We start from the raw sequence: 16,852 nt of genomic DNA on the forward strand, positions 1-16,852 counted from the left end.
TCTTCATCTTTTGCTTGTCGTAGCCAAGTTAGCATTTTTTTTTTGGATAAAAGCTAACTTAACCAAGTTAGCATTGGACGAGAAGAGGACAGGATTCGGTACCACACAGCTGGGATAACTATTACCACGGTTGCTTCAATTTACAAGGAACTGAAGAAGAAGAAAAAAGGGGAGCCAGCCCAGCATTCAGCAACCAAGCACAGAGACAAGAAAGTGGCCAGGTGGGGGGAACGGCGGGCTCCGCGATCGGATAGCAACAGCGACCAGATTCTTAATTCTTGGCTACTACTTACGTAGTGGCAGGAGATACGATCGAGAAAATGTGTCGCTTCGCGCGCACATGAACGGTGGCTGCTCCTGTTATGCTGATGTTTATCTTCGAGATCGGTTGACATCCGCGGCGTATTGACGTAGTAACAGATTGCTTCTGGGAATTAACATGAGGTTGTTAATGTGGAAACTTGGACTTTCTAATACGTACATGCATACGCCACCGACCTACGCGACCCGGTACTAAAATCAGCTGTCGCTGACGCAGAACAAGAAGGTACTCCAATTCTGCGATTCAGGCGTCAGATTATCAGAGACATTGTATACAAGGACGTAGAGAAACATGAGCCACATTATGAAAACAGAAAATCAATAAACAAACCGAAACAAAAATAAACATGCCAACATGCGAGGATCGGTACATGCTGCTCTAGTGCTCCATTACCTTCTTTTTGCCGTTTTTGACAAAACAATACCAATGCAAATGTGGTGGAGAGCGTCTCCGGAACGGAGGAACACTACAACAGTAATAAATGCACACGCAAAACAAAGGAGGAAAGGTTCTCTATTCCAGATGTCCCATCAATTCACATTACAGGGGTATTTATAAGTGACGCTATATCTCCCATGTATGATTACTCTTTTATCCCCTTACAACGGTCATATTCCCTGAATATTCCCGGACATGCACGTGATCTTCCTATTACAGTGTGAGTGCGGTACAGCTCAGCAAGGCCCACAACCCCAGACGGTCCTCTTCACCCAAACCGACGAAGACCACGGGGTCTACGGACCACTCGTGACGCTGGCGTCGCCCGGTCTTCGCCTATCTTCGCGTTCCGTCCCGAAGAATAGCGAAGACCTCCGCGCTTGCTCCTGGCGTCGGCTTTAGCGCTCTTGGTGTCTTGTCTTCGCGCACCTTCGGCGACCGGACCGAAGGTGGTGTCCCAACAGTAGCCCCTCGGAGCCTCGGTCCGATCTCCAGGAGGGGCGGGGCTTCGACTCTGTGGGCGCCGTGGGCGTCCCGAAGCGCCACCCTTCGGGCTGGGCGCCGCTATGGTGACCAGCGAAGCACAGTCTGTGTTCATATGCAAAAAAGTTGTAGTCTGGTGGAGGAAGCAAAAATTTTCATGTTCTCACTGTTAGCCTGCGCCCAAATTATCGGATTTAAATTTTTGGCGGGAAACATTGCGTTGATTCGTAAATTTGAAAAGATAGTGTTGCCCCTCGGTCTCTTAAGTCTTACGCGTGCAGCGCGGGGTTCTTTCGTCTTTTCATTCGCTCGGTCCCCCCCTATAAATACTGGCGACACGACTTTTACTTTTACTTTTACTTTTCACTGCCCTTGCTTCCCTGCCTCCTCGCTTTTCCTTTGGCGAAGGTTCTTTCTGAGCTCGTTTTTCTTCGAAGTGTTCTGGTGCTGAACTTCAAGGGTGGCGACCTCAGAACGTTCTGCATCTTCGGAGATGCTCCGAAGAGGGATCAATCAAAAGGGCCGACGACAACTGTGCTCGGCTTTGTCGAAGATGACCCCGCTCCTCCTCGACGACCTAGTTCGTCGGGGCTTCGTCTCTGCGGGCGGTGTCAGGGCTCCACCGACGGGTGAGACCATCGCTCATCCTCGCACAGACGAAGTGATTGTGTTCCGCGATCTTTCACCGCCGGCCTTCGGATGCCCTTCGATCCCGTGGTAGTGGATATTTTTCCTCTGTTCAAGGTGTACTTGCATCAGATGACACCTACCTCGATCGTGCGGCTGAACCTGTACATGTGGATGGCGAAGACCTACCGCCTTTCCCCCAGCGCCGAAGGCTTCGCTCGTGCCTTCAGGGTACATTATCAACCGAAGAAAATTTTTGTGCAATCAACCGGAGGTGCGTAGATATTGGCCATTCCCCAATATGGCTGTTACACCTTCGCCTTTCACAAGAACCTTCCGAGTCCAGTCACCGCGAGCAAGAACAAGTGGGCCAACGATTGGTCATCGTACTGGTTCTATCACAAGGTGACATTGGACCCCGTCACGCAGACCCATCCCCTCGTCGTCGACCGCATTACTGCTCTTGGCGATGTGCCGAAAGCCGCCTGTCATGTCCGAGCCGAAGATGAGGCTCTTCTCGCCCTGCTGCGGAAACTATCGAAGACCTTCAGCACGCGCAACATCATCGAAAAGTTCGTCGCATGCAGCTGCTTTCCTGTTAGGGACGACCGGGACATCTCCAGCTGGTTGGCCGAGGACCGCTGGGTCGAAGGCATTCCGGTGCCTGATTTTGCGACTATCTTCAGCCTTCGGACCGACCGTGAGTTTTCATGCTTAAGATTTTCTTATGGGTGTCTATTCTTCGCTCTTTTGCTTACACCTTGTGCCTCTTCGGCGATGCAGGGGTGGACCCTGTTGTTATCGAGAGCTGGGCCGATGAAATGGTCGGGTCGGTCTCGAAGGACGAGTACAAAGCCCTTGTCGGGCATCTCGGCGGGGCTCGACGGAACCGGGTGTTCCACGCCTTGGGCCTCGCCGCTCCTCAGCGGGCGGCCTAGTTGAAGCTTGCTGAGGGCCAGGGCGGCACGGAGAAGACGAAGGCTTTGGAAAAAGCAAAATGGAAACGGGCATCTTTGTCTGCAGTGCCGAAGAAAAGAGGCCGGCTCCTCGACGCCATCTTGCAACAGTCTCCCCTGCAAAGCAAGGGGGACTCCGAAGACGACGGGAGCGAAGACAGCAACCCCGCGGCTGCCGAGGCGCCACCCTTCTCTGCTCCTAACGAGGTGGCACCCTTGAGGGCGGTTCCTCCGAACCTGGACCTTGAGTTCAGCACTGCTCCGGAGAGCAATGATAAGGAAGACGACGAGGAGGTGAACATCGTCGTCGACTCCCCTCGTCACTCGCATGCGCCGCGCGAAGTCTCTGCCTCCGGCAAGGATGCCGAGAAGTTGCCGGAGCACAACACTGCGTCCAGCTCTGGGACGAAAAGGAGTGCTGGCGAAGAGTCAAGCAGCACGTCGGACAGCAGCAGCTTCTTCGTGCGCAATGCTGACCCCGAAGCCGCTGCCACGGAGCTCTGAGCGAAGCCCATGGCCGTGCGTCTTGGCGGCAAAATCGTCAAGTCTCTTCGTTTTGAGAGCCGGGACCGTGAGCGTGAACTACTGGCGGAGGCGGGTGGCTCATTTTGCTTCCCTCTAATGGAAAAAGACCTGATGGCAAGTGGACTGACGAACATGCTAGAGAGTGCGCAAGATTTGTCGCTGAAGGCCTTCGTGGCTGCGCGCTGTGCCGCTCGACAGTTGGCAGCCGAAGAGAGCTCAAAGGCTGCCGTCGCCGATCTGGAGGCAAAGGTGGCTGCACTGGAGCGAGAAAAAGAAGCACTGCAACGGTGCCTCGACAAATCCTCCGAAGAAAAGGCGACCCTCACCACGGAGTTGCTGGCGGCAGCTGACCGGGCGGTGAGGGCGGAGGATGCGGCGAAAGCCGCGAAGTTGCTCGAAGACGATGCCGAAAGGCGGCAGGCTCTTATGCACAAACGTTTCCATTCCTTCAAGGAGTCGGTGAGAGCGGGGGCGACTATGCTTTAGAAAGAACTTCTGGATATCTTGAAGAAGTACGGGCTTGATGCTCCTGATGTATCTTCGGGGGACACCATCGGGGTGGACGACTTCTTCAAGTGGCTCCGAGCCTGTATTGCTATGTTGGACGCTGGTGCTCATTTCAATGAAGATATTAGCGCTGTTGTCGCCGTTCGCACGCTAAGTGCTGCGGTGCACAACTTATTCCCTTCTGAAGCTGCCAGCGCCAGCACTGTGACGAAAACCCAGCTTCGTTGCCTCCGCGATGAAGGTTTCTCCTGGCCTGGAGAAGCTGCAGTTCGCCCGGAGGCGTTGCCCGCTCTTGCGAAGAACATTGCCAAAAATTTCATGGACCACTTCTTCAAGGGCAAAGGCCGCGCGATCGTGCGTCGCGAAGTGGATCGAATGAAGGCCCAGGTACTTTCATCTTCTTTTTGATGCGCCTTTTCTTCGCCCTGAAATGCATCTTTATATCTCTGGGAATTTATATTTTTTAGCTCCAAGCCAAAGCCGACGCTGTTGCGGAGCCCATCCTTGCCGAAGCTACGGCCGCTGATGCCGAAGGTGGCGGCGATCACGCCGGCAGAGGTGCTACGCCGCCTTCTGGCGATGATGGCGACGAGGGAGTGGCAGGCGAGGGAAGAAATACCGACCGAGCCCCGGCGGCCGAAGACCAAGCCACGGGGGGCTCTTCTCACCGTGCAGCTGGTGAGGTGTGAGGGTCGTGGTCGTGTGACAGTCCACTTGTTGTAATTATGAATTTTTTTAAAACTAACACCTTCGGTGCCTACGTAGGACCCTGCGTTGGCCCCTGCACAGGTGACCGAAGGCGTGCTGCCTCGACAGCTGAAGCGAGGGAATTTCTATGTTGCTGGTTCGTCCTGGGCGAAGTTCCATATTCGTTACCCTTTGGTTTCATTTGAAGAATTTTGGGCAGATAGGGAGCGTGTTTACGATCTTCGGAACGCCGACACGAAGCATTTTTTGCCGAATTTCAGCGTGATCCCGAAAAACATGCGAAGATCCTTGCTGACCGCGCACTTCATCGCGAAATAAAATGGATTCTCGATACCGATAGGTCGTATAATGCTCCCGCCGGTCTCCGTGAGCCGAAGCCGGAGCCGGTGGACGAAGAGCCCCTGTCGCCTCATGAATTTATGTACCGACTCAAAGGCATCTTCGATGAGAGCTCTAGTTAATTTGCGTTGCCCTCGGTTTCAGGGGACGACTTCGAAGCATTTCTTCAACGGACAGCCGAAGAAGTAATAGATGTGGCGGTCCGGGAAATCATATCTGAGGTGGACCGCCTAGTCTTCGAGGAAGAGGCCTCGGATGTAATTATGTAGCTTATTTCTTCGTCCCTTCGTGCGAAGTGTATCTTCATAGTGTAATAACTTGTATCTTCGCGGTGTGATAAACTCGGATGTAACTATGTAACTTATTTCTTCGTGCCTTCGCGCAAAGTGTATCTTCACAGTGTAATAACTTGTATCTTCGCGGTGTGATAAACCTGTACTTTGTGCGTAATAAATTATGTAATTTTTTTGGCATTTACCCTTCGACTGAGCACAAATATATTCTGCAAAGCGCCACCCCCCTTTGTGCGGGCGAGGTTACAAACGCCTTTTTGTTTGTTCATCTTCACCGGCATCGTGCGTGTTTCTTGTTTTGCGAAGCGCCACCCCCCCTTTCGCTCGACTGGCGGGGATGATGACTGTGAAACGTGTTGTAGCCCCTCAGGCCTTGTTTTAATTATGCACGCCTTTGCCTTCGGGTTTGCCCGTGAGGACTTGCACAGGGTTCTTCGGCTCTCTTGCCGGGGAAGTTCACGCCAAGCCTTCGGCTTTCGCGCGACGGGATTTTGTTAGGGGACCTTCGGGTCTTTAGCCGGAGAGGTTCGCGCCTAGCCTTCGGCTTTCGCGCGACAAGACTTTCCACCCTTCGCTTTCATGTGACGAGATTTTGTTAGGGGACCTTCGGGTCTTTAGCCAGAGAGGTTCGCGCCTAGCCTTCGGCTTTTGCGCGATAGGACTTTCCACCATTCGCTTTCATGCGACGGGATTTTGTTAGGGGACCTTCGGCTCTTTAGCCGTAGAGGTTCGCGCCTAGCCTTCGGCTTTCGCGCAACATGACTTTCCACCCTTCGCTTTCATGTGACGGGATTTTGTTAATTTCTCTGGAAGTGAAGCTAAGAGGAGCGAAGCCCATAATCGGGGTTGCGCCTCGTGCTTACTTCTTTCAAGCATTATGGCTTGTACTTCGCGCCGATGACTCCCCTCTTCGCTTTGACGAAGAGGGATAGACGCTTCGGCGCCTTTGCAGCGTGCTTGTTCCTTCGAGACTTTTTTTGTGGGGGCCTTGTTTATATTTCACAAGGGGTTACATAGGGTCCCGCCTCGTTAAAAACCTCACACCTTCGGCGCCCGAGTGGACACTCAAAAGCTTCCCCCGTGAGGAAAAGAGTACGGGCCCTTCGGTACATTGTGCGGATTTACACATGAGAAAAAAAGGAAAGACGCAAAAAGAAAAAGAATTTGCCCTACAAGCCCCTTCGGTTATTTTCCTCCGGTGGCTCTTACACATTTCCTACACGTAGTACTTTTGTAACATGTCCTTGTTCCATGAATAGGGGTCTTCGGTGCTTTCTAGCGTTCGGAGCCTACAGGCCTCTGGTCTTGCCATAGATGCGACGATAAATGGGCCTTCACTTGCTGTGCATCTTGCCCTTTTGCTTGGTCTTCGGTATTCTTCGAAGCACCAAGTCGCCCTCTTTGATGTTTCTGGGCTTCACTTTCTTGTTTTTCCACCTTCGTGTTTCCTCTTGATATTTTCCTAAGTTGATTGATGCTTGTATCTTGCCAGCTTCGATTGTGTCAATTGAGGGCTTGATGTCTTCTTCGATGTTTTCTGCCCCTTCGGCTGTTCTCCAGGATTTGAGCTTGATTTCCTCGGGTGTTACGGCTTCTTCGCCATACAGAAGCTTGAAAGGGGTGAACTTCGTTGTCCTGGACTCTGTTGTGTTATGAGACCAAACGACCCTCGGCAGCTCATCCGCACATTTCCCCTTCGACAGCTCAGTGGTGTTTTTCTTGATGCCCGCGAAGATGATGCCGTTGGCCCTTTCCACCGCGCCGTTGGACTGCGGGTGGTAAACCGAGGCAAAGCATAAGTTGGTGCCAAGTTGAGTGGCGAACTCCCTGAAAGTTGCACAATCGAACTACTTGCCATTGTCCATTGTAACCTCCTTCGGAACCCCAAAGCGGCAGACGAGGTTCTGCCAAAAGAATTTTTGCAGGGCTCCTGCTGTGATGTCCCTGAGCGCTTTTGCCTCGACCCATTTGTAGAAGTAATCTACCGCCACAGTGGCGTACTTGTAGTTTCCTAGAGCTGTAGGGAATGGTCCAACAATATCAATGCCCCATCGCGCGAGGGGCCATACCGGAGGCAGTAGCTGCACCTCGTCGGGTGGGAATTTGCTGTATGGGGCATGCCTTTGGCAATTTGGGCATGTGTGAACCACATCGTGAGCGTCCACCACAGCCGATGGCTAATAAAATCCTTCGCGGAAAGCTTTGCCGACCAGGGCCCTCGTTGCAATGTGCGAAGAACACATCCTGCATGAATCTCTTCAAGCAGCTGTTTTCCCTCTTCGCGTGAGATGCACTTTTAGGAGTGGTGTGCAGAATCCCCCTCGGTATAACTCTTCGCCTATGATTCTGTAATTCCTGGCCCAAAGTGCCATTCGCTTCTCTTCCTTCTCATCCTCCGGGACGAAGTGTCCGCGGAGATAAGCCATTATGGCGGCCCTCCAGTCTTCGCTGGTTATGGCGTTGACGAATTTAGCTGGTTCTTCGGCACAATTGACAGAGGCCTGCTTTAATGTCTCGAAGAAGACATCTGGCGATAATGGATCAAACTGCGCTGCTGCCTTCGCCAGTTGATCAGCTTGCTTATTCTTCGTTCTGGAGAAACTGCGGACACTAAACCCGAGGAAGTATTTCTCCATGCTGCGCACTGCTGCCAGGTACTTCGCCAATTCTGGCTTGAGAGCCCTGTTCGATTTTTTTTATTTGGCCTGTGATCAACTCTGAGTCAGACCTGATCATTAATCTTTGTGCGCCCAGCGCTCTTGCTTTGCGAAGACCCAAGAGAAGGCCTTCGTATTCAGCGACATTGTTGGTGCACCCATTGAAGTCAAGTCTGACTGCGTACTTCAGTTGGGTACCCGAAGGTGCCGTCTCTCTGGTAAGCCCCATCGCACTCAAGTTGCCATATTGCCTCTATCTTCGGTTGCTCTTGCGAAGGTGCGACTGGTGTCCAGTCTGCGATGAAGTCTGCCAAGACCTGTGACTTGATTGCTGATCTGGAGACGAAGTCAATGGTGTGCTCAGCTAATTGCGTGGCCCATTTGCCTATCCTGCCGGAGGCTTCTCTGTTTTCAAACATGTCTCGAAATGGGAAAGAGGGTGGAACCTTGATTTTGTGGCTCTGGAAATAGTATCGAAGCTTGCGTGCTGCCATGACTACCGCATATGGCATCTTCTCCATTTCTGAGTATAGCAATTTTGACCTGTTTAGGGCTTCGGAAACGAAGTATATAGGCACCTGTGTCAATGCCCCTTCGATCATGCGCTCTTCGACGAGAGCAGCACTTACGGCTGCACCTGATGTGGAGATGTATAACAGCAACTCCTTCTTCGAGGGGCTGGACATGACTGCCAATTTCTCAATGTACTGCTTGAGGTATTCGAAGGCCTTCGCCTGCTCTTCGCCCCATTCTAAGTTGCCAGAGCCTTTCAGCACCTTGAAGAATGGGAGGCACTTCTCTGCTGACTTCGAGATGAATCTGTTCAGCGAAGCCAACCTGCCTGTTAGCTTCTGCACCCCCTTTCTTGTGGTAGGCGGCTTCATCCGCCTAATGGCTTCGATCTTCTCCGGGTTTGCCTCGATTCCCCTTTCGGTGATCATGCAACCCAATAGTTTGCCTCTTCGCATGCCGAAGACACATTTCTCCGGGTTCAGCTTGAGTCCATGGTGACGAAGATTCGCAAACGTTTCGCGAAGATCTTGGATATGATCCTCCTTCTTTCTGCTTCTCACAACCACATCATTAACGTACGTGGAGATGTTTCTCCCCAATTGATCCCCCAATACTTTTTTGATCATTCTGTTGAAAGTGCATCCGGCATTGCGCAGGCCCTCGGGCATTCTCACGTAGCAGTATGTCCCGAAGGGGGTGGTGAAATTGATCTTCTCCTCGTCTGCCTTGTTCATGAATATCTGGTGATAACCCGAGAAACAGTCCAACATACTGAGCATCTCCGAGCAAGCTGCTGCATCGACCAGGGTGTCGATTCGTGGTAGTGGGTATTCGTCCTTTGGGCACGCCTTGTTCAAGATTGTGAAGTCAATGCACATTCGCCACTTCCCGTTCTTCTTCGGTACCATGACAACATTTGCTAGCCACTCCGGGTACTGGACCTCGCGGATGACGCCCGCGTCGATCAATTTTTGCACCTCAGCCTGAGCCGCCTTCTGCCTTTCATCGGACATTGACCTTTGTCCATGCTTTACTGGTTTTGCCATCGGGTTTACCCTGAGCTCATGCTCGATGACCTCTCGATTGATCCCTCGCAGGTCCGAAGAGGACCAAGCAAACACATCTTGATTATTGCGGAGAAACTGTATAAGCCTGGCTTCTTCAGCCTCTTCGAGCCCTTTTCCGATGATCACCATTCGGTCAGGCACATCTTCGCATAATAGCACCTTCTTCGTGTGTTCCGCCGGGGATACACCTCCTGACTTCTCCGGCTTATCCTCATTGTCCTCATTTGGTGTTTCAATGACATGGACGTTCTTGTTGCCAATAGATGCATTGTCTTCGCATCTTCTTGCTTATCCTGGTTGCCGAAGACTGTGATAATTCCCCCGGCCGAAGGTAACTTCATGCATAAATAGGATTGATGAATCACTGCTGCAAATTTGACCAAGGTGTTGCGCCCGAAGATGGCATTATATGGGTAGTTGATGTCAACTACATCGAAGGTTATTGCTTCGGTTCTTTGTGCTGCTCCTTCGCTGAATGTGACATTGAGCTCTATCTTGCCAAGAGCTTCTATTCTCTTGCCTCCGAAGCCAATGAGCGGATACGGTGACTTATGCAGGGATGTTTCTGTGAAACCCATTTTTACAAAGCACTGCCATACGAGGATGTCTGCGGAGCTCCCATTGTTCACCAGTATTCTCCCTACACCGTTCCCTGCGAAGTGCACTGAATTCTTGCCGATGTTGGCCCTGATGACGAGAGGGTCATTGTGTGGGTAGTGTTGCAGCCGAAGGTCTGCCTGTGTGAAGGATATCGGGACATGCGACCAAGTTGTTCGGAAGCATTTGCCCTCGCTGACATGAGAAACTGTTCTGAAGTACTCCTTGCGCTGCCTCTTTGTCTCAAGCACTGGTTCATTAGACCCTCCGGAGATGGCGTTGATGATGTTCACCCTGCTGCCCGAAGGTGCATCGATTGCTCGCTCTGGAATCTGCCCCGGCTCAAGTTTCGGATGTAGAGGTAGAGTTGTGTCGCAAGACAATGGTGTTGAGCTTCTGGACCATGTCTGACTATACTGCAGAGGTGGTAGCATTGGTGTCGATTGTTGCGGAGGTAGTGCATATGGTAACGGGTTGTAATTGAAAACCGGGTATGACACCGGCCAATTTGGCGTAGTAGCCCAAGTGGTTGCCGTTGGCGTAGGAGCCCAAGTGGTTGCCGTTGCCGAAGACTGAGGTGGCAACTGCGAGGTATGATTGACTGGCTTCGCTGGCTGGGAATTCTGCCGGTCAAACTCTTCTTTTCTTTCAATGGCGAAGGGGCATTCATTTGTCCAATGGCCTTTGTCCTTCCCGTGGAAGAAACAGAATGGAATTTTCTCTCTTCGACCGCCGTTGTCTCTTCGGCCTTTGTTGTGTCGTTCTTCGCGATGGTGACGATCATCGCGGTTGGATCTTTCTTCGTGGCGGTCCCTCTCGCCTTTGCCCCTGTGATGGTGTCTCTGCTCTCGGGGGGGGGGTTCTTCTTCGGACACGTTGTTCACTGTTCTTTTCTGCTTTGGTTCCTCAGCATGCCATGGTTTTGAATGGGACCTCTCGCTACTTCGCGACTTCTGCTCGTTCTTCTCCTCGAGCCTTCTCCTCTTCGCCCGGTCGGATATGCAATATTCTTGCATTATCTCGAACAACTTTGTCACTGTCTTCGACTTGCGTCGAGATATGTATTCTCCGCATTGTCCTAAGTTGATTCCCTTCACCACAGAGTCGATGATGCTCTGATCGGCGACATTTGGTGCTCTTGCACAAAGCTTCATGACGCTCTGAAGATATTCTTGCAAGGTCATACTTCCTTGCCTCATATCGTGAAAATCACAGGATGTGACTTGGTCGGCCTCACCGCGCGGAAACTTGCACATAGCTCGAGGCGAAGCTGCTTCCAAGACAGAATGGTTCCTGGTGGGATGTTTGCATACCATCGCTGCGCCAAGCCCTTCAAAGCGAGGACGAGCGCCTTCGCTTTACACGCGGTGCCTCCTCCTGATGCTTCTATGGTGGCTTCGTATTTGAGGAGGAACTCTTCGGGGTCTGACTCCCCATCAAACTGCGGCAATATCGCTGGGTTGAGGCGATGGGCCACTGCACCTCCTCTAGCTCTTCGGACAATGGTGATATTCTTTGATGCCTTCTTCGGTAATGCTCTTCGGCGTCTAACTCTGAGTGGTCAGAGATCTCTTCGACCGGCACAAGCTTTGGGCGGAACCTTGGTGGTTCTTGTTGCCGCGGGTTGACCCCGATCATCTCTTTCAGCGGTGGTGGTGGAGGAGGTGCCTGCAATTTCTCGAGCTGCAGCCGTTGGGCACGGAGCTTCTCTTGCATCGCCTTGCAGCGAAGCTCCTCCTCCCTCAACTTGTTGTACTGCTCTTGACGTTCTGCTTCGGTGAGCATGGTCTGCTTCCCCTTCGCTCTTGTCGTCATCTGTGGCCCCGAAGGTTCTGCTTCCAAAGCCTGCTGCTGAGCCCTTCGCGCCTCTTCGATGCGAGCGTCGATGCGACGCATCGCCGCGATGTCTTCGGCTGAGACACCGAGGTCTAGGAGGTTGACTTCAAGCTGGCCATCTGCAAGGGCGTCGACGGAGACGCCGTCGCTGCTAGCCCCGTTCGCCTGTGTTGCTGCCGCTTCGGCCTGCGAGGGTGTTGTCGTCGTCGTCGTGTCCTCCGAAGTTGCTCCGGTGGTTCCTCTCTTCTTCGTCGCCGCCATGTTGTGTATCGAACCGACGGGTGGGCACCAAACTGTTGGTGGAGAGCGTCTCCGGAATGGAGGAACACTATAACAGTAATAAATGCACACGCAAAACAAGGAGGAAAAGTTCTCCCTATTCCAGATGTCTCATCAATGCACATTACAGGGGGTATTTATAAGTGGCGTTATATCTCCCATGTATGATTACTCTTTTACCCCCTTACAATGGTCATATTCCCTGAATATTCCCGGACATGCACGTGATCTTCCTATTACAGTGTGGGTGCGGTACAGCTCAGCAAGGCCCACAATCCCAGGCGGTCCTCTTCACCCAGACCGACGAAGACCACGGGGTCTACAGACCACTCGTGATGCTGGCGTCGCCCGGTCTTCGTCTGTCTTCGCGTTCCATCCCGAAGAATAGCGAAGACCTCCGCGCTTGCTCCTGGCGTCGGCTTCAGCGCTCTTGGTGTCTTGTCTTCGCGCACCTTCGGCGACCGGACCGAAGGTGGTGTCCCCAACAGCAAACTCCATTGTTGAGGCCGTGCTAGCTATTTGTACACTAATCCTATTTATCCAAACCAATAACTTAGAGAGAACACACGCGGTTGTACTTCTGCTGTAACTGTAAAACAAGTGTAGTATAGTACTAGTAGTAGCCGGAATATGCACAGAAAGCAAGCAAGCAGGCAAAGATCGTACGAGCAGCTTGGAGGAAGCGCGTTAGAACGGGTGATAGCTCCGGCGCAGCCCGCTGACGTTGGCGAACAGCCCGACAAGCTCTTGCTTGTACGGCAGGTACGAGCGCCTCCGGCTGCCGCTTCCGCCGCCGCCTCTGCCGTAATATCTCAACTGATTGGCCGCGCCGCCGCCGTCGCGGACTTTGTTGGTGCCGCCGCCGCCGCCGCCTCCTTCCTCCTCTTCCTTGTGGCCAGGAGGAAGAGGAGGAAGCGGCGGCTCCGGACCGGCGGCGGCGGCAGTCAGGAACACGAACTTCTCCTTGCCGTCGCTGTGGCTCCGGCCGACGAGGCGGTCGCTGATGCGGCGCCAGCGGAGGACCGACCCCGTGGAGCCGCTCTTCCGGCACCGCCGCGGGGACGGCGGCGCCTGCCCGCCGCCTGGCGCCCACAGGCAGTAGCTCTCCGGCGGCACGCCCTCCAGCTCCTCGTCCGCGCCGGCGGAGGCCCCGTCGCCGTCGTCGTCGTCCTGCCAAGCCCGCGCGCTCTCCAACCGCGCGTCCCGCTGCAGCGCGCGGAACTCCCGCTCCTCCAGCAGGAGCCGGCCCAGCGGCACCCGCACGGTGGCCGTCCCCGGCTCGTCCTCCCCCGCCCCCGCCGCCGGTGGCGGCGGGGACGGCGGCCGGCCGAAGATCGGGTACACGGGCACGATGCACGCGTCGGCGGCGAGCGGCGGGGCGGGGAAGCTGAACCCGTCGTCGTCCTCGTCCCCCACCTCGGCGGCCTCGGCGGCGGGAGGAGACTCCGCGAGGTTCTCGTGGGGACCCTGCCCCGCCGTGTCCTCGTCCTCCATCACCGACCTCTCCTCGCTTCCGAGATCTTTTCGCGGCCTCGGCTGATTGGCTGCGCTCCCCCTTTGCCCCCCTCTTCTCGGCGTGAGGCGGTGGCGGCGCGAACAGAGAGAGGTCGGGCAGGGCAGGGCAGGGCAGGGCAGGGGCGGTGTGCGATGGGCGCGCGGGCGTGGTGGCAGATAAAGGGCGCCCGACGTGCCGCTGGCCGGTGGGCCACACCAACCGGGCGGGACCACGAGTCAGTGTGCGGCAGCGGAGGATGGTTGCAGGCTTGCAGCGGCGGGGCCGCGGGGGTCGAGGGACACACGTCACACGTGCCGGTCTGTCCGAGGATACGACGCGCAGGGGCTGGGTGGGGCAGGGGGTAGATCGGATTGCAACCGTGGCGGCGGTGGCAGTTCTAGAAAGCTGGGAATGGAATGTGTCAGCACGCGAGCTGGAATGCTGGATGGGTTCGCCCAAGAAGAGAACAGAGCGGAGCTGGGAACCCCACCCCATTGACCCAATCCATCCGCACTCGCTGTCCGCATTTGCCTCCCGACCTCTTGCTTCCTCCTGTAAGACCGTCCACAGTGGATGGAACAAATAAAGGAGTAAATATATTGTTTGACACTGTAAATGTACTGTTTGGCACTGTAGACAGAGAAGGTGTGGAAACGAGGAGGGAGTAAATTTGCTCTTGCTCCCTCCGCTGTGGTCAGCCTAAATCTTGTTGCCCGGGCGCAGCTTGGTATGGTATGGTATGCGAGTTCTTTCGGTTGGCATGCTGCCGATCGCGCCGGCCCGGGCTGACAGATCGGCCGTCGTTCGCAGGGGGGTTGTTGGGCCGTGCCGTCGGGCCGTCGGCTTCGTGCTGCTCCTGGAAGGCGACTCATGCTAGCAGCGGAAAGGGCAATATGAAACTTTCTCAAACTTTCTCAAAGTTTGATTAAAATTATAAAGAAAAATATAAAAATTTATGACATCAAATAGGTGCAATATGAAAATATAGCTAATAAAGAATTTAATACTACTTAATTGGTATCATAAATGTTATTATCTTGTCATATAAATTTGGTTAAATTTGAAAAATTTTGACTCTTCAAATTTTTTGAAATGACTTATAATTTAAAACGGAGAGAGTGCTCTACTAGGTAGAGGTAGGTGGCAGATTCTCTAGACTGGGGAGAGTGTCACACGCTGGCAGGATGGGGGAACAGTTCAGTAGCGTACACGACGCACGCAAAATGGCTGGCAGGGGACCAAGCTTGCCGTTCCGCCTGGCGGCTGCTAGAACAGACGCCTCTCCCTCCCTTTGCTTCCATGCCTATGCGCAGCACGACAGCAGTCTTTTTAAATGGGTGATTTTTAGATGCACCTCTGACTCTTTTTAATTTAAAATTTTGTACTACATTTTTAAAATAAAATTCCACTTTGTAGATGTGGTATAAAATTTTGAATTAATGAGAGTTGAAGGTGCACCACTCCTAATAATAACTTTTGGGTAAAAAATAAAAAATATAAGTTCCAACAGTGGCCTAATATTTTGGCTCGCCCAAAATCAACGCTGTCTGGAACTAGATATCCGCGGACGCTGGGGCACTCCAAATCCCAAAATTCACCACCGATCCCCGCCTTTTCTCACTTTCCGCGCGCCTCCCTGCCCGTTTTTCCTCCCAGTCGCGCCATTTTTCTTCCTCGTCCTACCAATTGAGCAGCCACCGCGCTCCATCCCATCTTCCACGGCCTGTTGGGCTAACAGCACCGCCTCTGCCATTGTCGCATCCCTCCATCCCTCCAGGTCGCGGATCTCCGGAATTGACAGTGCAGGCTCCCGTCCGTCCGGCGGCGGCTCCCCTCCGCCCAACAACGCTCTGCTAGATTGCCTCCCGTGTTGATTTGCGTCGATTTGCATCCATTTGCACCCGTGGGCAGCTGTAATAAACGAGGCCCCCGCCAAGATGCGTCCCGACCCGACGAGAGAGGCGTGTGATGCCTCCTGGACCGAAATTCCCGTGGTCTGTGGTTGCTTTGACATAGACTGGACCAGGTTGTTGAGGTAGGGGGGTTCCAAAGAGAGATGCGTGCTATGGTCCAGCCCATCACGGCGCGGCCTGCAGACTTCATTTTCACAAAGCCTGCAGCAAACTACTCTCCCTCCCTCCCAATGGGCTGCAGGATATGGTGTCATTGAGTAGTCCAGGGCCGGATTTAGAAACAGTGCAATGCTGTGGCCCTGTGGATCTCGTGTCCCAATGCCTGTGGTTGCTTTAAACTTTAATATAAGCAGTACGTCTTTTTCTAAAAAAAAAGCTGCTAGTATCTCAAAAGAAAAGATATGTTATTTCCAAAAAGGTAAAGACTTTGTTGCGGCCGGCCGTAAATTTGCTCGACTGCGCGGCGTCCAAAATTTGTTGTCCATCTTCGAACGGACACGCAATATTTATCAGGGGTCATATCCGTGAGCTATCCCACCAAAATCACATTTACACTACTGCAAGACAGTCTAAGTTAGCTCTCCACCGTGCAGGGCATGACACCTGCAAACGAACTCAAAACTTAAAAAAGTTGTAGTTCTTAAACAATACATCAAATTCAAATTCCGATTACGCAACTGTATCTCTTTCGAGGAGATCTTCAAAACAAGACCCCACTTGAATATATTTCGACGATACTTTTCAAAACACATAAGTTGCTTTATGTACTGTGAAAAAAATGCCAAAATCAATTAGTCAAAATACTCAATCCATGTGCTAAAATTGCCTATTATTGATCATGCGATCAATATTCACCTACCTAACAAAATTGTTTACCATTATCCACTATTGACACTAAACATTCTATCTTCACAATATAAACACCAATGTCCACTTAACTGAACTCGGGCATGCAAAAGCAATATTATGTAAACCCATGAGCATTTTTTGCAAACATCATAAGCAAATTAGAATATACGAAAAAATATTCTCTCTCAAAAAAATTATATGTTAAAACATAGTGGTGTGAGATCTTTTGAAGTTTTTATTGAAACGAATACAACTGTGCAATCGGATTTTGATTTCGATGCTCGGTGTTGAAATTATAGCATTTTTTATCTTCAAAATTATGTGCATGCATGCGATGTTGGTTCTGTCATTGTCCCTCACATGCATGCAACACTCACTGTCCGAACGACCGTACGGCTAGTCTGATTTACGGCCGGCCGTAAATTAGCCGTGTCCTTCAAAAAAAATC

The 16,852-nt window shown here is 52.6% G+C and overlaps 1 protein-coding gene across 3 annotated transcripts; it reads right to left on the minus strand.

Annotated features, from left to right (window-relative positions):
* Positions 1–91: 91 nt before the first annotated feature.
* LOC120710071 lies at positions 92–13,797 on the minus strand. Of its 3 annotated transcripts, none has more exons than XM_039995717.1 (2): positions 12,814–13,797; positions 92–558 (listed from the first exon to the last, which is right to left on the minus strand). In XM_039995717.1, exon 1 carries the CDS (start codon positions 13,639–13,641, stop codon positions 12,835–12,837), a length of 807 nt encoding a protein of 268 aa, XP_039851651.1. In that variant the 5' UTR covers positions 13,642–13,797; the 3' UTR covers positions 92–558; positions 12,814–12,834. The 3 variants fall into 3 exon arrangements, with proteins under 3 accessions (XP_039851651.1, XP_039851650.1, XP_039851649.1); XM_039995716.1 differs by lacking the exon at positions 92–558 and adding an exon at positions 12,230–12,679; XM_039995715.1 differs by lacking the exon at positions 92–558 and adding an exon at positions 12,230–12,736.
* Between the last annotated feature and the right edge of the window lie 3,055 nt (positions 13,798–16,852).

Source organism: Panicum virgatum, chromosome 5K (assembly GCF_016808335.1).
Source record: "Panicum virgatum strain AP13 chromosome 5K, P.virgatum_v5, whole genome shotgun sequence".
Taxonomy (NCBI): Eukaryota; Viridiplantae; Streptophyta; class Magnoliopsida; order Poales; family Poaceae; genus Panicum; species Panicum virgatum.